The following is a 25,309-nucleotide window of genomic DNA, read 5'->3' as shown; positions in this document are numbered from 1 at the left end:
CTGGCTCATGGATAATTTACTGTCTACCAAGACCCCCAGATCTTTTTCTTCAGAGCTGCTTTCCAGCAGGTCCATCTCTAACCTATACTGGTGCCTGACATTCTTCCTCCCCAGGTGCAGGACCCTACACTTGTCCTTGTTGAACCTCATTAGGTTCTTCTCTGCCCAGCTCTCCAGCATGTCTGTGTCACGCTGGATGGCAGCACGGCCCTCTGGGGTGTCAGCCACCCCTCCCAGTTTTGTATCATCAGTGAACTTGCTGAACATACACTCTGTCCCCTCATCCGGGTCATTGATGAATACGTTAAACAATACTGGTCCAAGTATTGACCCCTGGGGGTCTGGTTACAGGCCTCCAACTCAACCCTGCTCCATTAATCACAACCCTCTGAGTCCTGTCACACAGCCAGCTCTCAATCCACCTCACTGTCCCCTCGTCTAGTCCACACTTCCTCAGTTTCCTAAGGAGGATGTTATGAGAGACAGTGTCAAAAGCCTTGCAGAAGTCAAGGTAGATGACATCTGCTGCTCTGCTGTCATCTAGCCAACCTGTAACACCACAGAAGGCTATGATATTGGTCAAGCATGATTTACCCTTGGTAAATCCATGTTGACCACTTCCAATAACCTTCTGCTCTTGAACATGCTTGGATATGACATCCAGAACGAGTCGCTTCATTACCTTCCCAGGGATGGAGGTGAGACTAACCGGTCTGTAGTTCCCTGGGTCCTCCTTCCTGCCCTTTTTGAAGACTGGAGTGATATTGGCCTTCCTCCAGTCCTCAGGCACCTCTCCTGTTCTCCATGACCTTTCAAAGATGATGAAGAGTGGTCTAGCAATAACATCTGTGATCTCTCTCAGCACTCGTGGGTGCATGTTGTCAGGGCCCATGGGCTTATGGATGTCCAGTTTGGCCAAGTGGTCTCTCTGTCTCTCTTTTGTATGGTATAACCAGGTTTTGTTCTGGGTTGTTATTTTAGAATTCCTTTTTTTCTCTTTATGAAGTCTCTAATCAAATCTATTGCAGTTCAGAATGCTCTTCAGCTTTCTATTTCAGAGATTTTCTTGATATTGTTTTCCTATTGAGTTTCTTATCCAGCGGAGTTTCTCTGAGTTGTTAATGAAATAAACTCATTCTTTCTCATCAAAATGTGTGTTATGAGCTCATAAATTTATATATCAAAATCTCCATCCAACTCTCTCAGTTCTCAAACTGAACTTTCCAGATTTAGTATAACATGATTGACTGCAATAATATAGCTTTTTTCAGAACAATGTTAGAATTTAAATTTAGGAGCAATTTAAAAATCATGCTCACATAGCAGAACTACTTCTAACAAGGTCTTCCTCTGTCTTTCTTGCTTTTGTAGAATGGCAAGGAATGCAAATGAAGAAGGTGGTGGGGATGACACTAGTTTTAATTTCAGCTGGAAGATGTTTACAAGCTGGGACTACCTGATTGGCAATCCTGAGACAGCGGATAATAAGTTTGCCTCCATCACAACAAGCTTTAAGGTAAAATAGAGCTCACTAAAGAGAGGTAACTTGATTTGTTCTTCGCACTGATGTGAATCACATGGAACTAAGGTCAAGTATTAGCTGTACTTGGGGCCTAGAAGCTTAAACTAGAATTGGGCAGCTCTATACTGCCCTTCTGAGCCTGGGTCTTTGTGTTTTACCATCCTGATTTTTTCCTTTTGATTGTGGAAAAAAAAGCATTAATGGCAACTTTTGTGTTCTCTGAGACTGCAGTACCAGTTTTAGAAAAATGATTCTACTATAAAAATAATCTTTTCTTTTTGTCATTTTTTGTTTCTATGGTGCTTGTCTGAAAAACTTTTTTTTAAAATGCTGGTGACATTTTGCCAGCGTCACGTTATCATCTTCTCTTGCTACACTGAAAAGATATCATACGATAAAGCAATAGGATCATCTGTTAAGGGAGATTAATCTTGTCAGAAGAATTGGCCTCAGAATTTTGAGTCTATGCTTGCTTTTCAGTAAGAAAAAAAAGGTTACTTTCCTTGCATAATGTAAAGTTTTTATTTTCAAATTAATTATGAAATATAGCTCAGTTTGCAAGGCAATACAAGGTGTTCTTAGGCCTCTTTTCAGTGTATAGGGTATGTTGATTTCAAGAGTCACTGTGTGAGGAATCCACAGGATGTAAAATGCACCGCTGTGAAAACAGTGAAGGGGACATATTCTGTCTGTTGAATGCTAAAGAATGTGTTTGTACACTGGGGTCACTGGGACACACCAGTGCAGCATGTAAAGGAAAATTTAATTTTCAATTAAATAATGTACAGGGAATACCTCAGCAAGGCGTTGCCAGGTTATGAACAAGACGCTAGGCTTGCAGTCACACTGACAACATACAGGATGGGAGATGGAGGACCAAGCATTAGCTGCACAGTCCAATCACACTCAGGGATTCCTCTCTGCATGGGTGATATTGCCAATATACCACCTCAACCCACCCACCCTACCAACTGCAGGCACAAAAGATAACTGCACTCAAAGTCAGTTGAAAGAAAAGGTCCCAGGAAAACAAATATTGAAGAAATAACGACTGAAACCACTGAAAATGTGTGAGCTTTCCCTGCCCACACACTAAGGGCAGTTGCTGAAAGCTATTTGGAGAAGAATACACACCAGTGGAGACAGAGAAATAAACTTATGAAGCTTTTGAGAAATAAAATTATGAAGCTTTACTGCGCTCTTTGCAAATGAGCAAGGAACCTCAGAGAAAATGGGTGAAGTCTTGGCGTGGGTGAGGTCATGGGAGTTTTGGTCAAGAGCTGCTTCAATCTCCTTTCGTTATGTAATAAACACAAGATGTAAGAAAAAGCAGAGCCATGCAGAGTAATTATTACAATGCAGGAGTTCAGCTTCCCCTCTGGGCAACTGATCTCTATACCAAAGTGACAAGCTCTAATCAAAATCCCTTTTCATGAGGACACTTCAGCGCAAAAGCTCTTTCTTCTGGCAAACGCAGGAGCTGGAGATTAGAGTTACACCGGAGTCTTAACATTTATCAGACCTAGCCAAGGGTAAATGTGGGGCAAACAATTTATTCTGAGGTCTGAAACCGTGCACTGTTTGTTTTTGAGATTCCTAAATACTAGCTGTCTTTTCATTCCTTCTGAATTGCTGACTTGCGGAATAAAACCTTTTGCTCTTTTCTCACAAATGCACATTTTTAAAGTGTGACAGTTCCTTTTCTGGCAACTAGTCACACATTTATCTTGCTGGGTCGCTCAGCCTCATAGCACCTTGCAAGCTGAGAAGACATGCTGGTTTCTTTTTGGCACACCAGAGCAGGTGTAACAAGACCCAGTGGGGACACACTCAATGGAAGCAAAGCGAACGCTGCAGAACTAAAACCCCAGGGTCTGCCAGGGTCCAAAACAGATTTTATGAGACAATATAAGCTCTTCTCAAACGGTGTGCATGATGTCCAGGTGTGCATTCACATTTTTGTAATTTATTTAACTGATTTCTAACAGCTGGGGAAGCAACATGGGATCTTGACCATTAAAGAACTCATAATATTCCTTTCTTTCTAACAAGTGCAGGAAGCTATCGTGGAGGAGCAGGAGAGCCGAAAAGAGGAAAATATTCACTTGACTCGATTCCTGAGGGTTCTTGCTAACTTCTTAGCCTTATGCACGCTTGCTGGGAGTGGCTACCTCATCTTTTTTGTTGTCAGAAGATCCCAGAAATTTGCCCTGGAAGGTCTGGAGAACTACGGGTGGTGGGAAAGAAATGAAGTTCGTGCTAGCACATTTTAAAATAGATGTGGTTTGAAACTGTGTTCCTTTACTCTGCATGTTGCCTTTTATTTTCCTGAGAATTTAAATACTCTGAGTGCGGGTGGTAAATATCTAACAAAAGAATTGTTCTTGTCTCTCTGCTTCCTGCTTAATTAAAATGATTATTCCTTGGTTGGTTCTTTCAAATGCCCCTTTGTATTTAGTTTTTATTTGAGGCCTTTACCTTTACTCCTCTGTGCTATCAACATTGTTTTCCAGCCACTCTATGGACTCACAAGATCTCTTCAAGGAACCTACTCTCCTCTTGCGTTCCTCCTGAGACTGGCCCAAGCAAAGTGACTGGAGTGTAGGCATATCCAAAGTTATTTGGGGCTTCAGTTGGATACAACTCCACAGTGTAGCAACAGGATGAAACTCATGCCTTCCAGTTGCAGCTGCCCATTCCAAGAGTCCAACATGATTTTTGTGCTTTACCTGCTTTCTTCTAGAGCAGATGCAGCCCTGCCTCATAGAGGTGTATAGTGAAAGTCGTTATTTTTTGCTATCCCAGTGTACAGTAAGCACTTGAAGTCAGTGTTGCTATATGAAAACCTGGACAGGCCTTACTTTATTAGCAAACACACTGTTGTGGATGTCATAAAACTAGCTGTTTGTTACCTAGAGCTCATCTAGAGTGCAAAGTAGATATCTGATTTAAGGTAGGGCAAAAAAATGCCAGCCTCACAAAGCTGCTGGAATGGGTGACGATGGAATGAGGAAAGTCAATTCCTAATTTCCAACACCAAAACCTGACGAAGAAAGTAATATAAAAAACTCCAGCAATCCACCTCTGGAATCCCAAGAAAGGGGGCTGTTGATATTGGGTTAAGTTACTTGATAAAAGTTATTAGATTTGGATCTGATGGGAAAGAAAGGTCGTGTACAAAACTGCTTGGCTTCAAGCAACATGAGCTGTAAGTGTGACAACAGACTAGCAGATGAAGACAGTTCAGAAGGAGTTCAACTTTCTCTCAGTTGAAAGGAGCGGTAACAGATTTGTAATAACAAGGACTGCACTACCAAAAGCTGTTATATTAGCTTATGCTGCAAACTGGAAAGTAGTTAAACATATGCATGTTTACAGTCATTGTTTTACTTTTGCTTTAAAAAAAAATACTGCTAGGAAGACTGTATCTCAGAACTAAGATCTGGAGTAGGTGTATCTCTAAAGGAGAGTGGATAAGGCAACATTGCCATTATTTGGCTAAAGAATTTTTCCTATTGACGAATAAAGAACTTGTTTGAAGGCTACAAAATATTGCCCTTGATTGGATATTAATATTTAATTACATAAATATATTTGGCTTTTATGTAACAGCCATTTAAATTTTTTCTTATTTTCTAGAAGTACCAAAAGAAGTACCACAATTCTCATAAGAGAACATTTATTCAAAGCATGAATGTATGAAACCCAATATAGCTGTTAATATAATAACAGTTATAAATCCAAGTGCTGTAACAGATGGTAGATACAAGTTTTTAGTTGTTTTTTTCTTTTTAACAAAGTAATATCAGTTATAGATAATGCTATCTAAATATATAGGAAACATCAGTGAATTCCTGCAATAATTAAAAAAATCCCACATACTTCTTACAGGGTGCTACAAGCCATACACAGAATGCACTACTGATTGCTTACAAATGCAAAAATCCAGTAATTAGATCTAGAACTCATTAAAAACCAAGAATAGAAAAAAAGCAAAGGGAGAGACATTTATTTCTTTTCATTAAGAACACCAGTCTCATGGATGAAACTTTTTAAGAGTGGGAATGTATATATTTGTAAGTGAATGAATTTATTCATTGACATAGCACCTTTCTGCTGCCATATTATTTCTGAGATGCATGAGCAGCTCTCATTCTCTTGGCAGCAGGAATTTAAATTGTATTAAATTTTATAATACTTCTAGCAAAACAGATTCCAGCATGGCTGAGAAATGCTAGTTTCAAAGCAATCAGTAGATTAGAGTTCTGGGAACAATTATGCTTTTTGTGACTAAATAAATTATTTTTGCTTAATTGTTTTAATATGACTCATCTCAAATAAACACTTTTGTGTTTTCCAACAGTCTTTGTGACTTAGATTAAGACAATGTTTTTTGTTTCTTGTTTGTTGTTTTTATTCCCTTAAAGACACACTTTTTGTAATGAAATTTATTTTAAATTGAAATTGAATAACTGCACTCTTAAACTTTTTCAATTATTTTCATTTTTAGCTGACACAGTGAATTAGAACCAAAAAGTTCAAGCAGGCTTAAAATAATTTCCAGCAATCACTTGATTTGTGAGAAGGCTGAGGAGTGACCTCATCACAGTCTACAGCTTCCTCAAGGGGGGCAGCAGAAGGGGGAGGTGCTGATCTCTCTCTAGCGACCAGCAATAGGACATGAAGAAATGGAATGAAGCTGCACCAGAGGAAGTTCAGATTGGACGTTAGGAAAGGTTCTTCACTGAGTGGGTGGTTGGTCACTGAAACAGGCTTTCCAGGGAAGTGGTCACAGCACCAAGCCTGTCAGAGTTCAAGGAGGATCTGGACGATGTTCTTAGTCATATGGTTTAGTTTTAGGTAGTCCTATGAGTAGCAGGGAGTTAGACTCAATGATCCTTATGGGACCCTTCCAACTTGATACATTCTGTAATTCTGTGATTCTGTGACATCTATAATTAACTTTGAGTGAGATCAGATAATTTCAGATAATCAGAAATTAAATCTAAATTTCAGATAATCAGAAATTCAGATAATCAGAAATTCAGATAATCAGATAATTCAGATAATAATCAGATAATTTCTCATATGTCCATGGGCACTAGATTACAACTGACTTTTCAGCCCTTTCTTCTTTTGTGAAAACATCTTGTGACTGTCAGAGTGGATTTTGGTTTTCATTAAATCAAAAACCCAATAAAAGGTAGTAATGTAAATACACCCTCCCCCCAAATTAATAATAATAAAAGAACTTGCTTCTGAGATTTCAATGTAAATATCTTTTTTTTTTCCTTTTTCCCCCTCTCAGGTGAACATGGTTATGTCACTTTTAGGAATGTTCTGTCCAACTTTATTTGATGTAATTAGTTCTCTGGAAAACTACCACCCTCGAATAGCTCTAAGATGGCAGCTGGGACGAATCTTTGCTCTTTTTCTTGGCAATCTCTACACTTTCATTATCGCCCTAATGGATGAAATCAATCTCAAGGCAAGCTATTTACTTCCCTTCATCATTTTTAACATGCATGTGGGCCAGGATGAGGATTTCCGTCCAGTCACAGACATGTCAGTGAAAGATGTTCTTTCCTTTCTGTACTGTAAATCACATCCATGCCTAAGCTGGTAATGGGAGTCTCGGAGTAGAAAAGGTTGAGAGTTGGTAGTTGGTAATAAGCTCGTGTTGTTTCCTCCCCCTCCTCCCCCCCCATTTATTTCTTTATTTAGTTGGAAGAAGAAAAGATAGTCAAGTATAACATGACAATATGGGAAGCCAGTCTGTACAATGGTACTATTCCAGAAAATTCGACTGCTCCTCCAATACAGGTGGATCCTGCAGATGTCCCCAGAGGGCCATGCTGGGAAACAATGGTAGGACAGGTAATGTAACTGTTTTGAGCTCATACTTGAAAATAGATCATAGTCTGTTGCAGGATATCATACCTAAACCCTCTTTATTTCTACTAAGTGGCATTAAGGTGTGAAAATGTGAGGAAAAGCAGATGTGGGCCTTTTTTTAGAGCTAAAAATTTGAGAAAAAATTATTTGAGTTTCTTGGACCCTGTCTAATAGGGAATTCTTTCTTCCAGTAGTTGACAGCACTGAAAGCATTTATTCCAGCCCAGCCCACCCACCCACCCCCCCCGGGCTCCTTTTCACTATTCTTTTAATTTACCTTCCTCTTCATCATCCCATCTTTGTCTTGCAACACCTGTTTAGAAACTTGGAAAAGCTGGATTTCTCACAACCCCTAACAAATGTGGTAATTCTGATTAGAATTTTGATCAGGTAAAATCAGTTTCTGACTACAACAGACCTATAGAAAAGATAAAAAAAATGTGCAGCTCAATAAAGAATTACCTGTAAGATAGCTCTTTCAGCAGTGTGCTTTTGAGAAGGTATCTCTATCTTTAGCTAAGTAACATAACGCAAAAGAACAATAGTGGTTTAATGCTAAATCTGCTCAGTCATCTTATTTGATTCAGGTGAAAATTTATTCTTACTGACCTATTAATATAAAATGTAATTTCCAAAAAAATTTTAATGCCCCCCTTTCCTCTATTTGATCCTATCTCATTGCTATTGTTCTGTGCATGAGAATGAATTCACCACTGAATCACAACTTTTGCTGTTGCTCCGTCACTCTGACAATCTCACCATCTGGTTATCTCCACTCCTGACCGAATAAATCACCAGCAGGGAGCAGACAGGCAGGAAAAACATCACCTCTGTTCTTTTCACTGAACCTAAGAACACCAAGAGCTCATCACTGCACTAATTTTCTCCTCAATTTGAGCTCAGGGAGAGTAATAGGCTTTTGGGATATTGGGGTAAGGCCTGTTACAGTAAGGTTTAGTGGGACTTATGAAAACAAAAGTAGAGGAATGAGGATTTCCATTAGGATTTTCTTCTTTCCTCTCCATATTCACTGGGAGTTGGTGCTCCTTGAGAAAACAAGCCATACAACTTCTTTTTTTTTTTTTTTTAATGTTCCCAAAGTCATTAAACAACAACAACAACTAGGGTTCTAGTCCAGTATTTCATTGTATTGTTTTTTGCTTAAATATATTCTTAAGAGAAAATTTTGCTCTAACAGGAATTTGTGCGGCTAACAGTCTCTGACACAATGACAACTTACATCACGATTCTAATTGGTGATTTCTTGAGAGCTGTCTTTGTTAGGTTTTTCAATTACTGCTGGTGCTGGGACTTGGAGTATGGATTTGTAAGTATCTGGTTTGTTATTTTTTTATTTTAAAATAAAGACATTATTTTAAATGTCTTTGTCAGATTATCACTTCACGTTTTTGTAGTAAATTACATTTTGCTTTCTATCCTACACAGTTAACAGTTGGCTAGAATCATCACCTTAAGGATCCCTGAACAGCATTGTGTTATTTTTCCTCAGAATTTGCTTATGCCTTGATATTTGTCTTATTCTTTAGACTTTTGTAACTTTAGGAAATGTTTGGTTTTGTTCTTTTTTTTTTTTTTTTCCTTTTCATTTGATTGTGTAAGAAAACTAGGTACACATTTTTCACACATTTCTAATTTGAAGACCCATTCCCTGTTCCACAGCACACAATCTCCCTGGATTTCCATGGGATTTCAGATAGGGTCTTCTAACATACTGAGACATCCAGTGTTTGTGGAGAAAAATATGAAAGAACTTATTCTAGAAATCTTATAATATATATTTTTGGTAGAATTAATTTAGCTGAAATGAAGTTAGCAAGTCCCACAACACAGGTGGGTGTAGAGCTCTTCACTTGGGAGTTGGGATTTTACTATTTTACATAGATCTGAGAGAGGGTAAATTAGCTAACTCAGATACCTACACTGTAAATTCTGATGTTGCTGTTTCACTGGCAAAGACTGTGAAGCTCTTGAAGCTTCTTTTGTACTTACTGAGACGTATGGAAAAAAGCTAAGTCATTTAAAGCTATCTTGGGTGCATCTGCATGGACAGCCATCATAGCTGTTCTGGCATCCTCTTGTCCTCCTTTCCTCAAAATTTTACCTTCAAACGTGTACAAATTTCTTGTTTTACTAAAAGCAGCCTTTTGGGAAATGGTAATTTTCCAGATGAAGAAAAGGTTTTTGTGTTTTCTATAGAAGAAAGATTTCTCTGGCATAGCAATCTCATTGCTGTTGTCTGGTTCCTATGAAATTCTGTACTTTATTACAAGGACCAGGTTTCTTCCTGTTAATTCTACAGCATGTCTCAAACAGGAGTGGCATAGGGCTGGAGACAAAGACTATCAGCCAGCCAGGCTGTGAACAAACAAGTTATAACCCTTGCAATATCAATATCAAATGCAGGAATTTGAATACATCATGGGTGGAGAGCCAGCACTACTTGTGGAACCATGTATTTTCATATACTTAAATTGCATCTGGAGCTTCCTCATATTTTCAGATGTTCCACAGCTATCACAATAGCAAAGGCTGGATGTGGGGAACACATGAATCATTGTAGTCAGTCCCACATCTGACAGGAAATAGCTCAGACATCATATTTTCCAAAGATGTTGAAGTGATAGTCCAGACCTTTTCCTATCAGGATACCCATGATCAATGAAAGAGACTGAATGAACACAAGCCTGAAAGCCATTCTGAAGACTGTTGGACAGACTCTTTAGCTAGGATGATCTGGCTTCCATTTGGGCTTCCTGAAGCCTCTTCTGTCTTGCTATTTACTCTGAATCAGCTGCTTTTATGCAGGGACTTTTTGTTGCATGACCTGCCCAACCCCAGGAGCCTAGTGTTATTTGAGATGACACCGGCTATCCAGAACAAGTGGATAAGCCTACTAGATATATTTTTTGTGGGATGCCTGCAGTCTCCCAGTGTGGAAAGCCACACAGTGAACAGTAGGACAGCTTGGCTTGAACTGGGAGTGCCAGTTGTCAAGTGAAGATGCATACGTTGGTCCATTTACAGTTCAGACAATTTTTGCTCTTTGTTTTTGTTACCATTCAGGATGGTAATAGAATATAATACAGTAATTCAATCAATACAACAAAGCCTATAAAAGAAAGAGCTTTAATTAAGGGTCTGAACTAAAGTGCTGCACAGATTGCACCCGTTTTTCTGGCTATTCATGCATATACAATGTAAAGAACATAAAGACACGAAATCAGCAGTGAGAATGAACGTCACAGCCCCCACACAAGGGCTTCAATGCTGTTAATGAAAGCTGTGACATGTTTATCCAGCAATGAGGAGACATCTTATTTCCATGATATAGTATTGTTCTCAAAGTGTCAACAACACATCTGCTGGTAGGGATGTGGAAGCCAATTTATTATTGAAATTTTTATTTGGCAGTAGGTAAGAATGGCTATAATGGTCTGGTCCATTATGGTCCTCACATCCAGTAAACTGCCTGAAACAACATCCATCAGTAGAAGTGCAAAGTGAAAATCACTGAATTTCTGGTAATATCTGAGCTTAAAATATTTCCTACGAAGTAGCTATTCCTGTGTCTTTGTGGTTAGTGGCCACGGTGTACCTGTCATCCATTAATTTTTAGACTTTTTTTAGATCCTAAATATTTTTGACAACCAAAATGTCCTTTGGCAAAGAATTCCAGAAACTAACTTGCATGTTGTGTGAAAAAACACTTCCTTTTGTTTGTTTAAAAATTAAATTTAAAATTATTTTATTTGTTAATGCTAGCCCTTATGTTATGAAGAACACTCACACGTTATTTGGTCTTGTATGATTCTATTCATCTCTCTGTGTAACTTACGATATTCTATCCCTCTATACAGCTCTCCTTGGTCAACGGCTCTCCACGTTGAACAGTACTAGTCTATTTAATCTTTCCTCATATGGAAGCAGATTCACAAATGCACGCAACATAAATATAGCAGTTTGCTGTAAACATACACGTATATATGCATATGTATACAGAAAAAATACACGGAAAGAGTGCAGGGACTCCAAATATTCCAACAATATAATACAGTACAATTAAAAATTTTGACTTTAATTGGTGATTTTAATAGCATAATAGTCTTGATATCTCATGCCCCTTCCTCTGTCTATCAGTCATCTGTGTAATTAACACCTGATCTTTTTATCCACCCACGATGGTGAATTGTGCAAGTCACCAGCTATGGTGTAGCAATTTTTTTTTATGAGAAAGCTGATTAAACGAAATGTGACAGTGCAAAATCTTATGAATAATACGCTTGAATGAGACATTTAGGTGTAAGCAAAAAGTTCACAGCCACAATTTCTTACCAGAAAATTTTTTTCTGGTGCATATGCAGACAAACTAATATGCATGTGCGTATTCCAATCATTGCTGAAATGCAGTGTATTCAATGTTTGCAGATGAGCATTCATTAATTACAGACTAGTAAATAGGGTTAAAGAAGAGATGTGGAAATGATTGAAGATTTGGAAAAACAATGAAAGAGTCAGATGAATAGTTTAGAAATATGACTAAAGAATTTTTTTTTTTTACAGGATTTATGTGTCTCTACTGGAGAAAAAAAAATTTCTTCAGCAGACAAAGTGATAATGAGAATCTATGGCTGAATCAAACACACTCAAATTAGAAATATGATATTCACATTAAGCAGGGAAGACAAGGATTGGCAACATCTATCAATGCTTACAAAGAATTCTTCAACAGTGTAACTGTTAAAATACGAAAGATAGAGTTATAGTTCACACAGGAATTAAATCACAGCAGCTTCATGGCTGGTGCTATATTGGAGGACACATTAGATGACCACCACTAGCCACTCCAATGGAAAATTTATGAATTATTGTTTTAAAATTTACCCAATATCCAGAACTATTTTTAATTCTCCTTCCTATGAACAAATCTCAAAAACATTTCCAGTAAAATATCACAAGCTGTATTAAAGTCTGCCTCTTGGCCTTGAGTCATATTAATTTGTTTCATGATTCACTGATAAGTTGTAACAAGAGGCCTTACAACACAATACCAGTGTGCTGCTGCTGTTGGAAGTGACAGTTTTAATCTACTATAAGTCATCTTAAAACCCTTTGTGCAAGCCTAATGAAAGCATCTGTATTATTTCTTTCAGCCATCATATTCTGAGTTCGATATAAGTGGAAATGTGCTGGGACTGATCTTTAACCAAGGCATGATCTGGTAGGTGTGGCAAAGCATGTTGCATCTGCAGGATTGGAGGATTCAGCTGTATCTGTGAAAGATTATGCTGAAATGCTGATCCTGTCCCATGGCTTTAGTTCGCGGAAGCATAATGCAATATATACCAAACTCTGGTACACTGCTATTAGTGGCACCACTTCAAAACTAGTTCTGGGCTAAGATTATGGAACCAGACACATCAGGATGCTGCAATGACCTGGTGAGATCAACCAGCAAAAAGCTGTGTAGATGAATCATATCTTTTGTTTGTTTTTTTTTTCTGACTGACTGCTTGCTAGAGCAAGCACCTTGTGTGTACTGTTCTGCTTTGAATTTCATCTTTTCAAAATACCTTACCACTTTTTTAAGTCCTGTGAAAAAAGGACTTAAACCAAATGTATGTACACTTATGTGTGCAGGCATGTGAAAGTGCCTAAAATGCTACTGCTTCAGTATTATTCCTTAGCTCTAGAGGAGAAGAAGTCTATGGTTCATCCCCTTTTTGGACTTTACATGGGTGGTAAAGTATACCGGCGTGTAGAGTCCTCATGCAAGATGCCCAGCCTTCCTGACAGAGGAGGGCCAGGAAGATGATCAGAGGACTGGAGCACATCTCTTAAGAAGACAGGGTGAGAGAGTTGGTGTTGTTCAGCCTGGAGAAGAGAAGGCTCCAGGGAGACCTTATAACGGCCTTCTAGTACCTGAAGGGGGCCTACAGGAAAAATGGGAAGGGAGTCTGTATCGGGAAGTGTAATGATAGGACGAGTGGTAACGATTTTAAACTGAAAGAGGGGAAATTTAGGTTAGATATTAGTAAGAAATTTTTCACTATGAGGGTGGTGAGGCACTGGAACAGGTTGCCCAGAGAAGTGTTCAAGACCAGGCTGGATGGGGCTTTGAGCAACCTGGTCTAGTGGGAGGTGTCCCTGCTCCATGGCAGGGGGGTTGGAACAATATGATCTTTAAGATCCCTTACAACCCAAACCATTCTATGATTCTATGATTCCTCAGGAACTGTCCTCCATAAGCACTGTTGAATTCTCAAAGTTAATTCTTGCTAAGGCCTAATTTTTTACCTTTAATATGACTTTGATGATCAGTCTTTTTTCTTCGTGAAAGCCCTCACTTCTGTAAAGCCCAAAGGTTGTGCATTGTGTGCATGTCAAATAAATGCTGCAGAAATACGACAACAAAAGAGGCTGCAAATATCTTGCAGCCCCTACAACCAAACCCTGTTGGGGTGATGCACCGAGGGCCCCGACAGCAGCACCGTGGGCTTACTCAGAAGGAGGGTATATTGCTGGATATGAGCACAGCACCGCCTTGTAGTGATGGCATGCCATAACAGTATGGCTGGAGGGAGCCCAACCTTGCTGCTGGCATGTGAGACACCTATATTGTGTCCCGCAACTTAGAAAAGCAACTTACGTTTGCAATCAGTATGTTGCTATCTGCCTAATTTCTGATAGGAAACATTTCTAAGGCTGCTGTTTGTCAAAATTATAAGGCTGCAACATAAACTCTGCTTGCAATTTTATACACAATTGGTGGCATTAATACTTTCTACTGCTGTAATTAACACTTTGGAAGGTAGGTTGGAAATCATTCTCTACCTGAGAGACATTGAGGACTGGGTGAGGGAGTCAATTCCTGATTATTCTCTAACAAAACTTCTATACGTGCCTATCACTTTTCTACTTCATTGCATGTACAGACTCTGTGCCTTGTAAACCTGCCATGTCCCAATATACACATTCTGGCACAGAAACTGTGACCTGTATTTTTGTGATGCTGTTCAGATACAGCATCCTTCTGCTTATTGCTTATCACAGAGTTGTGACCACATTTACATGATAATTGATATTTGCAGGGCCAAGTAAAGCACTAGAGCTGTAGTGTTTTTCAAAGTGTTTTCTGACTATTTAAACTGAACCGAATACATTAGAAAAGTAAAAAAAGTTGACTAAATTATAATAAACATACACTGCCAAAACCATGTTTAATACATACATAGGATAAATTTCTTTCTGTTCTATCTGAGCTTTTCAAATTCTACTGCATGTGGTTGTGCTCACCTGAAGCAGAGTGAAAAAAGAGTTTCAGCTCTGTGAGCTGGTGCTATCACAGAGCTAGGAAGGATAGAAGAGGCATGTATGTGTGCACCTATTTTTGTGTATGAGAGAGAGCCCATGCAGTTAGGAAAACTCTCTTCTTTTTCTCTGTGTTTTCACAAAGCAGGTGGGATGCAAATAATTTGCAAGTCTTCTCCATATTAATAAGATTTGGCAAGAGTTTTTCTGTCATTTAAAATAGGTGTTATACTGAAATACTACGACAAAGTCTGTAAGTTACCCAGATCTTGAACACGTTGAAATGGAGGAGTATTTTGCAACTGATTTCCATGAGGGTAAGGAACAGGGCCATGAAGTGCTCTCTCCCTTCAACTATAGACTAGCAAACCCCTTATATTTTCATTGAAGAGTAATGAAAAGAGGAAGGAGAGATATTAATGTAATAGAATCTGTCATAAGATTTGTGTAGTGTGCATCCAGATCTTAGAGCAAGACTAAAGAGACAAGACAACAAAAATGAATACAGAGATGGTTTTATGAACTTGATTTCTCAGTGCACAGTGTATATGGCTGCAAAGAACATTGACATAGGGGATAGGTGGCACATCTAGGATGACAATGAAGTGGTTATTTTTTCTTTGCTTCTTTTCTAGGATGGGATCTTTTTATGCTCCTTGTCTCCCAGCAATCAATGTATTCCGCCTCCACACTTCTATGTACCTGCAGTGCTGGGCAGTGATGTGTTGCAATGTCCCCCAAGAGAGGGTCTTCAAGGCTTCCAGATCCAATAACTTCTACATGGCCATGCTGCTTTTCATCCTCTTTCTCTCCACACTGCCTGCTGTGTACACCATTGTTTCCATCCCACCATCTTTTGACTGTGGTCCTTTCAGGTGTTTTGCATTTTACATCCATCTTTTGTTATTAATGTAATGAACCGTCTCATCACATCACAGTGAATGATCCAGTAATGAAAAAGAGCTTCTATAATACGCGTTAGCACCTGATAGGCTGAGTGTTTAGTTGCGTCATATTTCTCATTGTGGACAATTCCTGAAATTGGAATACTAGAAAACTGAGTAATTCTTTAGAAAGTTTTACGTGAAGTGTAGAAGAGAAATCCTTTTCTTTTAGTTAGTTGTAATGTAAAAAAAATGTCATTACTGCTGGAATTAAGCCAGAAATTATTCTTAAGGAGTACAGCAGTGACCTGTTAGGCATCTCTGGTCTGCTGTCTTGAGAGTGATGGCTTTCAGGAAATATCTACATATGCCTTGTAGAAGAGGCAGATCAGAATGTATGGTTGTGTGCCAAACACGTGGTGGTACAGTCTTTGACTGCTGTGACTCTCCTAAACTGACACAGTGTTTCATGCATCTGTATTGCCACTGTGAAGCTGAATCTCTTTCTGAAACCTTCAAGACCTCCACGTTCATTAATTCCCTCTAAAAACTTAGGCCTGCCTTGCCTGTGCAAACATGTGCCTTGCATTCAAGCTAACTTAGGTGTTGCCACCCTTTCTCCTTCTGTACACACTACCTGAGGAGTTCAGGACCATTTTCATCATCTTTACTTGCCAGATAGCATGACATACAACTGTAATGAGTACACAACTGCAATCAATATATGAAATGAAAATTTTTAAAATACTTTAGTCTTTGGTTTTGAACAAAGCATTAGCAAAGCAAGAGCAGGAGAATAGTAAAAGAGACACCCTGATTGCAATGACAGGTTTGAATAATACATTACTGTTGCGCGTAAAATGATATCTGCATAATCCCCAGTGCACTTTGTAAAGGAGCAGAAGTCTTGCCACAGTAACTTTGGTCAAAGGCAAAATATATGGGAGATTGTTCCCAGCCACCTGCAATAGTCACAGTCACCCGAGAGGGAGAATTGCATGACATGCCAAAAATTCTGATGAGACAGACAATTGCTTGAATTTTCAGAAGTAATGGTAACAAAGCAAGTCATGCAAAGTAAGATTTTTTATTTGCCATAGCAAAGAAAGTACAGAGGGAGACATCTGGAGTCAGATCTGAGTAGCTGCAGTTATTGAATTGGATATTACAGAAAATGGTAAGATTACTGTTCAAAGTGAGAAAGATAATAGTGCCTGCAAATTTTTCTATCGAATACAGAGATATTTTGTTCTTTGTAAAAAAAGTGAAACCTTCAATGTAAATTTTAATGGGAGAGGACTTGAAACTAATTAACATTCATAAAACCTGGGTATGGGTAATCTACTATTGAGCAGCCAGTGGATAAATACTGATAGTGCATCTCTATATTAAAAAAAAGAAAATATTTTCCTGTTAGTAACTCAGTGTCTCATCTATTATGAAACTTCTGATTCTTTGGTTGTTTTATTTATTTATTTATTTAGCTTTGGTTTAGTTTGGTTTTTTTAATCCATCATTAAAAGCAACATATACAACTCAACAGAGAGTTGCCAGGAGCAGGAAAGCCATAACAGAATTAGCAAAGTTGCAACAGAAGAAGCATTGTACATGCTGGGAAAAGATAAGAGCACAGAGCGGAATTTCTCATTTATCATGGATGAGTGGGGGAAGTGGAGAGAAAGAGCTGGCCTGAAGAAGAATTCTATCCACAACCTTTTTACATTACTGGGAAGAGGGTAAAGGTTGAGAGCAATGAGTTAAGAAACAGACCTGTTAGTTAGAAATGCTTCACAAGAACTGAAAAAGGGTGACAGGAGACCCATATGACTGGAATATCAGGTGGCAATTTGGTGGCAATTCCTTTAACCAGATAAAGCTAGAAATTAGTTTCAATACACATAAAGACCAATTTTGCTGGTTTTGTTCAGATAAAAAAAATTCAAACACTACATTGTGAGGCACAGACAAAAGCAAAATAAGCAGGAAGGGACTTTTAGAATATCTATTAAAATGCTTCTGCAAGAATAAACTTAGTGATCTAGGGAAAAAACACTTTCTAGATAAGCTGCCATGGAACATGTGCATGAAGATTATTAGACTGCTGTAACAAAACCAAAAAACTCCTAAAACACAGACACTGACTTCTATAGCACTGGTACACAGCAAAGACAGAGGAGAATTAGGCTGAAGAGTAGTGAACAGGAACCGATTGCAAGCAGACCATTTTATCAAACATATAAAAGTGCGATTTGAATTTTTCACCAGGACTTTATAGAGCACAAATTGCATTTCACTCTTTGGTTAGTGGCGTGGAGTTCACAACTTGGTACGCTGATTCTTTGAGAAGTAGTCTTGGTGGTAACTGCAGGCAAAATCTATTACCGTACAATAAAAATATTGGGGTTTATTTTGCCCCTTAAAAAACATATATAGTATTTTAAATAATATTCCTTTCAGAGTGTCAGGTTTTAAATAATGTTAACATGTAGTTTATTGTCATTTTCCCAGGTTTGATTTGATGTGATTAAGCTATATATTCATACTACTGCACTGATGTTGCCATAATATTTGCATGTAATATATTGTCAACTTTTCTGTTTAATAGTGGGAAGACTAGAATGTTTGAAGTCATATCAGAAACTCTGGAGCATGACTTCCCTTCCTGGTTTGGGAAGGTATTTGGTTATGCCTCTAACCCTGGACTCATCCTACCTTTTATATTGCTGATGGTGTATGTATGGAATATTAACTCAAAACTTGCTTAATCTAAGGTCTGTTAAGTTTCCTTCACTCTGAATCTTCACTGCCTGAGTATCTAATTAAACACAGTGATGATTGCCCTATGGTGAGGGACCTGAAGAATTCATGAGCCTTTTATTTGATCATAATTAATGTGCCTTCGCACAAAGGATAATATCTCTGTTTTGTTCAATGGCTTTCTTTTTGTTTTTGTTATTGCTTTTCAAAAATGTTGTTGTTGCCATGATAATGGCAAAGCAATTAAAACACGGAAGTCTATAAGGGATACGAAGTGCTGTGATTTTGATCAGGTTATCCAACAGGCAGAACAGCACATCACAAATCCTTAGCAAGTTCAATAGAAACATGAGCACAATGAAGCAGAGTTATTTCTCAGTAACTTTCAGCGAGTCAGATCAGCGCCTTTGGCCTGTCCTTGATAAGCAATGTACTCTATGCTCTTGGTACAGGAGTGTGTACCATACACTTTATGCAATAGGGCTAGTAGAGAATTTTTGTAAGTCAGTACCTGGTAAAGAATAATGACTGTAGAATAGTTTTTCTCAGAGACTGTATTGAATCCTTCTTTATAAAGGCATTTTAAACTGCTGTATACGTATATCGGATTATTTAGCATACTGCTGAACTAAAAGTTAATTCTAAGTAGAGATGAGCTGGGATATAACCCTGCACTGTAGCACTGCCAATAAATACAGAGAAGATTACATAATGCAATAGTAATTGTGAAGGATTTTACATGAACAAAATGAAATTCTGAGATTAAATTTTGCCAAGATTCACTTAACATCATATTCCATTTTAATCCCTGGATAGAAAAACAAAGAATCCAGACTGTCCGCCGAAATACCTGGTCGACTCCTGCTGAATTTTTTTGAGCTATATTGTTTTCTCAAAATGGTGCAAGGAAATATATTATAAATAAGAAATAAATAAATAAATAAATAAATAAAATGAAAATACAAGACAGAATCAGGCAAAGCAGAGAAAACAGCATATACAGATTAATTATTTACTGCTTATATCAATAACAGACTTCATATCGGAATTTCTCTAATTAAATTGGGATGGTGAAAAATACTAATTTCTTAGTTATCACTCAATTTCCACAATACACTGAAAAATGAAATGGTATTATGCAGTTATGTTTTTGTTTAGTAGAAGAAGGAGGTCATAGTTTAAAAAAAAAATGAAAACCTATGCTTTTGGCTGTTTTTGTGGCACTGCTTGAGTTTGCCTATTGTATTAGTTCAAAAGCTTTGAAAAAAACATGATTTTCTAATTTTTAAGATATGTCATACAAATTAACTTATATAAGTTATTCTTTAGAACACACTTCATAGCGAGGCATAGCTTTATGGAATGTCTTCCTTAACCACTACAAGATTCAATGTGGAGTATTAATGGACAGAATAATTTATTTCAGCCGCTATTTTCCCTGAAATAACAGTACCTTCTTTATACTGTAAGGAAGCACGTTGTTATTTGTCAAAACACTACTACTGATTAGGCACAATAAATGAGGAAAAGATACAGATTTTATATTAGCAAAACTGCAGTTGTTGCTATAGGAATGTTGTAAGAGTCTTTATATTTTAATCATTACCTAACAAGGACTATTATTTTTCTTTAAATTTAGCCTCAGTATTTATTATCTCAACGCTACATCCAAATCCTACAAGGAAGCTAACTTGGAACTTAAAAAGAAGCTACAGAGTGTAAGAGATAGCTAATTATTAATTTTTGGTTTTATTAAATACTAAAGAAGCCACTCAGGTCACTGAAAGATGCCCTCTCTCTCCCCCCCCATTATTAGCAAGCAGAAGAAAATAAAAGAAGAAATAAACAAAAGGCACAAAAATCAAATGAGGAAAATCCATTTGAGACAGAACCACCACAGCCAAAGCAAAAAGAAGGCAAGCAAGAGGAATCCACTCCAAACCAAGGTAAGCAGTGTTTTGAACTCCTCAAGATGAGGAATTCATGTATGCCAGACCGTAGTCTTCCTCGCTGCCTTGACTACTTCTTTCGCCATAATCTCATGAAAAATATTCACAATACTGATTCACAAGTATCAGCGTAATCTCCAATCCATTTTTCTTTCTTCGGTTTGTGTAAGAAATACTGTAATGTTATTCCATACCAGGCAACACCAAAGTAAATAGAGCTATAATGACTCGCAAGACCCCAGGCCTGCAAAAAAAAACTCACTTAAAGCCTGGTATGAACATCAATGAACAGACACCTATCACAAACCAATCAGGTCCAAGTCTTGCACCCTCCTATCATATTTCATTGACTGAGGACTGCTCAGGACAGCTTTTGTCAGGTTCGCTGGGAGAAGGTATAGTGAGAACACAGAACGGTAGTAAACCTTACCAGAAAGCCTAGCTTGGTCAGGCAGGTTTCAGTCTGTCCTGAAGGATTGCGCAGGCTGTTTCCTTTCCCCTGGACACTGCTAGACTTTCCCCATCAGGCATACATGCCACACAGCCCACAGCTAGGTTCAAGCCTAGCAGAGAAACCGAAGTTAGAGATGACGGCCTTTGGAAGAACCATGTGCAAGCATGTCTGCAGCCTCAAAATCTGCCCTCCTAAGTTTGAAATTACTTCCTTCATTGTCATTTATGGATGATATTTAAGTGCATCTAGTTACTTGGGAAAAGCCTCCACTTTGTTCCACTGGTGCCTTGCCGACAAGACTGGAGGGAAAATACAGTGCAAAGATGGTGAAGGTGCATTATCACAGATTTCAGGCTATCGGCAGGGGAGGCCCCAGACTTTCCACCACACCCTGGAGTGGACAGGCAGCTGCAGGATATTCTTCTCAGGGAATTTCTGGTTTGCATGTTCATTTTTTAATTCTGTTCTCCAAACACTTTTCAGACAAGAAAGGGCAGGATGGCAATGAAGGGAAGAAGACAGGCCAGCCACAAGAAGCCAGCTCCTCTCAGGCACTCCAACATCCAGGTCCTGCCCCAAATGGCCACTATCCCCCACAGGGTAGAGGAGGAAGCCTTCCTCCCCCATCCATAGCTGTGACGAGGCCACCAGGGCCCAGGGGCTATGGAATGCCGGGCTATCCGCCTGGAAATCCACACTTCCCAGGGGCGCAGCCAGGAATGCCCAGGGGCCCTCCCAACTACAGATAAGGAGCCTCAAGCACATTGAGATACGATGAAGAATGCTGAGGGACAGAAGAGTGGTCCTGACCCCAAACACGCTCCTGCAAGTGCAGAATCCCACTGTGTTCGTTGTAAATCTTCATGTGCATAGAAGTTACCCACGCGCTTCAGTTTTTGCAGGATGGGAGGCTTCAGAAGAAAACATTGCATATGTCTTCTTGTACTTGAAGGCATTACACAAATGCATTATCTGTGTCAATAGGCTACTAAACTTAGCGATATTTATCGCAAGATATTTATTAGAAGAATGAAAAATATTTTGTATTCAGTTATTTTCTTAGAAGCCTGAAAGCATGTCCCTAACATCTTTTCCTTTTTCTCAGAAGTACAGTTCACCGAAAACATAACTTCATACAGAGTGTATGAGAATCAGTTGTATTTAAACACTGCATATAGTTTGTTTTCTGCAGGTTAGATTTGCGTACCCAAAGATTTCAGTTTGTACATGAGAAAATGCGTACCTTTTCAAAAGCTGGATTATTACCTCTAACGTCTTTGGGAAAGTATTAAAAAGGTAAAAGAAAAGCAGTATCCTGCCTGCTGCTATGAGGAACATTTATCTGCTACTACAGTACCATTTTTAGATAATAATATTTTTGTCACATTTTGAAAGACTAAAAATAATTCTAAAAAATTATAGTGGTGAAGAAATATCTCCTGTGCAGAAAAACATATTTGAGGAATAGAGGTAAGACAGTTATGTAATCATTTCTCCCAAATACTCACCAGGGTTGCATTATGGCACAGAGATACTTATTATTGCATAAGAATATGTGCTGTACAATCTGCTCTGTGGATTTATCATTGTATAATTGTATATTGAACTCTATAGGGGGTTGAGCAGGTCCTTAGTGTGATAGGTCTTGTGGAAACACAGGACAGACGCAAGCCCATGGACAAGCTGTTGTTACTTAATCTAATGAGACAGCCTTATTTTTATGTTCTGATTTTATTTCCTTGTCCAGAATTTGGGCTTTGATAATTATTTTAATACTCACAAGATTAATAACAACAAAATTAGTCAACTTACTGTCTTCTAAAAAATAAATGGAATTCCATTGGGGGCCTTCTATACAATACAGGCCCTTTCTGTACAGGAGAAAATCTTTTACCATATCTCAGTATAAAACAAGTCTGTGGCATCACGAAACAACATTCATGTAATTAAATTGTGGAACTTACTGAAAAAGGCTTACAAAAAGCCCAGTATAGGCTATGTATCCTCATAAAGCACAATGATCCAGATACAATTTCCAGCTCAAGCACTCTTTAAATCAATTGCCAGAACCTGGGAGGAAAAACCAAGGGAAAGTTCACTTTTTACTTGACTTGACTGTTGTACTGCTTCCATAAGCATCTGCTATCAGCTGGAGGTAAGATGTTACATCAATCAGACCTTTAGTGAGCACCAGCATGGCTGTTCTGCGTGTAAACGCTAAGCACTGGTAATCCAATCAAGAGATAAGTGTACTGCAATAACTACAGTCTTTTTCTAGGAGAAGACTGGAAATGCACTGTTACTAAGGGAGAGGACAAATGAGTTAAGACTGGATCCCAAGATGTGTCTGCATCTGGAGTTCAGTAAGACTAGTATTTTAAATTAGAGAAAGTACAGCTGAGTGCAATGTAAGTTGTTTCATCTTTCTCAGATAAGATTTCTAATCTATGGACTTCAGGCATGTGGGAAAAGTACAGTAATTCAAACTGTCTTTTAATTTTGAGATCTTTTTCTAATGTCATTAATTTTTAAACTACTTGTGTTTTTAGACCAGAAGCTTTAAGATTGTCAGGAATCATATTGAAGTTCAGCATGGGCCACAGTGCTCTAGGGCTTTCATGCTTTCTTTTAAGACAAACTTTTTCCTACAAGTTGGGATTGATCTGTCATGAGACACTGATTTGCACAGAGGTTTCATCTCACTGTTTGTTAACATTTCGTAATAAGCAAACACTAGATATTCCTTAGAAAAAGGAAGATTGTATATAGAAGTGAAGAAACTGATTTTAAAGATGCTTCGTGATCCGTCGGAGATTTTCAAAGGGTGTTGGAATAAATTGGAGTTTTAAACTGGTTTTGATGGAGTCTTGTTCCCTGAAATGTAGAGGGATGTTTATGCTACATACACAGATCTTAATAAGGATTTCTTGTTCCTTTAGGAGTGATTTTTTTTCTGTGTGTATTAAGGGCTTTTTCATCGTTAGCAAGCTTAGTATTTAATTCTGTGGGATTACTTTACATCATGAATGGGAGAGAGACACAGGAAGGAATCCACCAGCTGAAATTATTCTGAGGAACTTTCTGTTAGCTCCGTATGCTGTATTGACTTTCAACAATAAATGTGTTCTCAGAGTGCACCTGTATGGTGCAGGGAGGAACAGGTAATAGCCAACATGAATAACAGTAACTAAGTAGATGTTGCTCATGCCCTGTGATCAGCATCAGACTGCTGTGACTGAAAATTAAATATTTATTCTTATTCTTTGGTACTTCTAAGTAAAGGTCTTTCATCAACGTGTTTCATGAAGCTGTGTTTTCAATGCTTCCTAGCTTGCCATCTCATTCATAACATAACATTGACTTAGCAGACAAGTTATACCTTCAAATGTTCTATATTACATCCACCTTTAAGAAGACATGCTGCTTACTTGGAAAAAGTAATTTTGAAATGGTTACAATAATTTTGCATGGTCAGATTTCAAGTCACATTTCCTTTCTGTAAAACCTTTCTCTCTCTCTTCTATATTTTGAGTTAAAATTCGTTGTCTCTGCTTTTTTTGAAAAAGCACCTCAAGCAACTTTCATCCACTTAACCACACAGGTACTGTTGAGTTTTGTACTGTGCTGAACAGGTAAAAAAGGCTCAAATCATGGTGAATAATCTTGCTTATAGAAACAGAATATATTTTGTATTCATTTGTGACACATATACCGTTTTCTTTTTTCTATGTTAGACTTGCAAATTGTGCTACTGATACCTCAGAGCTCTATTATCTAATTACTTTTAGTGAAAATAAGAGCTCAGCACATCTTAGCATGTCCTACATTGTCCTATGCACAATTTACGTGCTGTCTTCCTAGCATTTGGCTGAGCATTTCATATAATTTTATGCATAATAAAGGTGCATTTCACTATATTAGTGTTCTGGTACAGAGGGATCTTCAAAATATTTTGAAGTCCCTGCCAAAGGTTTAATTTCTCACTGATCTGTGAAAATTATAATTACTGTAAAATTATGGTTATTGAATAAATCTCCCTCCTCCTATTTGTCTTTTTTTTTTTTTCTGCTGTTGAGTTAAATATTTTTACTCAATGACAAAGTCCTATCCTGGGACTGTGCAATGCTCTCAGATGAGCAGGAAGCAAAAGGATGAAAATAAAGTCCAGACTTGACTGAATTCACAGCAAGTGAAAGACATAACTTTTTATAACATATTCTTTTCAACACTAGATTTGTGGTAGCTGGGACCTGAAAATAACAAGTCTGATACCTGCAACAATAATATCCACAAATTTAGAGGTGTTGTAAAGCTGATAGAAGTTTAAATCCAAGGAATCATTTTATTACCCTACGTTGATTAAAAAAACCCCCACAAAATGCTCACTGGAAAATTAAATGCAGTTTTTATCTGTTCTGAATCTTTTGCTTCACTTTCCCATTCTCGGTGGAAAATCAGTCTGTTAAACTCATTATGGCTAGAGATAAACGTTAAAAGCAGGTAACATCTGCTCTGTTTG

The 25,309-nt window shown here is 38.1% G+C and overlaps 1 protein-coding gene across 1 annotated transcript in view; it reads left to right on the top strand.

The window, feature by feature from the left end:
- The window catches only part of TMC1 (transmembrane channel like 1), a 67,148-nt gene extending 45,609 nt beyond the window's left edge, over positions 1 to 21,539 (top strand). Inside the window, exons 10-20 of the mRNA XM_063321167.1 lie at positions 1,372 to 1,516; positions 3,580 to 3,774; positions 6,831 to 7,010; positions 7,247 to 7,399; positions 8,616 to 8,744; positions 12,589 to 12,656; positions 15,382 to 15,621; positions 18,236 to 18,361; positions 20,027 to 20,105; positions 20,204 to 20,333; positions 21,274 to 21,539. Of these exons, the coding sequence (XP_063177237.1) occupies positions 1,372 to 1,516; positions 3,580 to 3,774; positions 6,831 to 7,010; positions 7,247 to 7,399; positions 8,616 to 8,744; positions 12,589 to 12,656; positions 15,382 to 15,621; positions 18,236 to 18,361; positions 20,027 to 20,105; positions 20,204 to 20,333; positions 21,274 to 21,539 (1,711 nt within the window). The remainder of the gene's footprint in view (positions 1 to 1,371; positions 1,517 to 3,579; positions 3,775 to 6,830; positions 7,011 to 7,246; positions 7,400 to 8,615; positions 8,745 to 12,588; positions 12,657 to 15,381; positions 15,622 to 18,235; positions 18,362 to 20,026; positions 20,106 to 20,203; positions 20,334 to 21,273) is intronic.
- The last annotated feature ends 3,770 nt before the right edge of the window (positions 21,540 to 25,309 follow it).

The sequence above is a fragment of the Chroicocephalus ridibundus genome, chromosome Z, assembly GCF_963924245.1.
Source record: "Chroicocephalus ridibundus chromosome Z, bChrRid1.1, whole genome shotgun sequence".
NCBI classification, from domain to species: Eukaryota; Metazoa; Chordata; class Aves; order Charadriiformes; family Laridae; genus Chroicocephalus; species Chroicocephalus ridibundus.
Note: the sequence above shows the minus strand (reverse complement) of the source record. Positions and strands in the feature narration are given on the sequence as shown.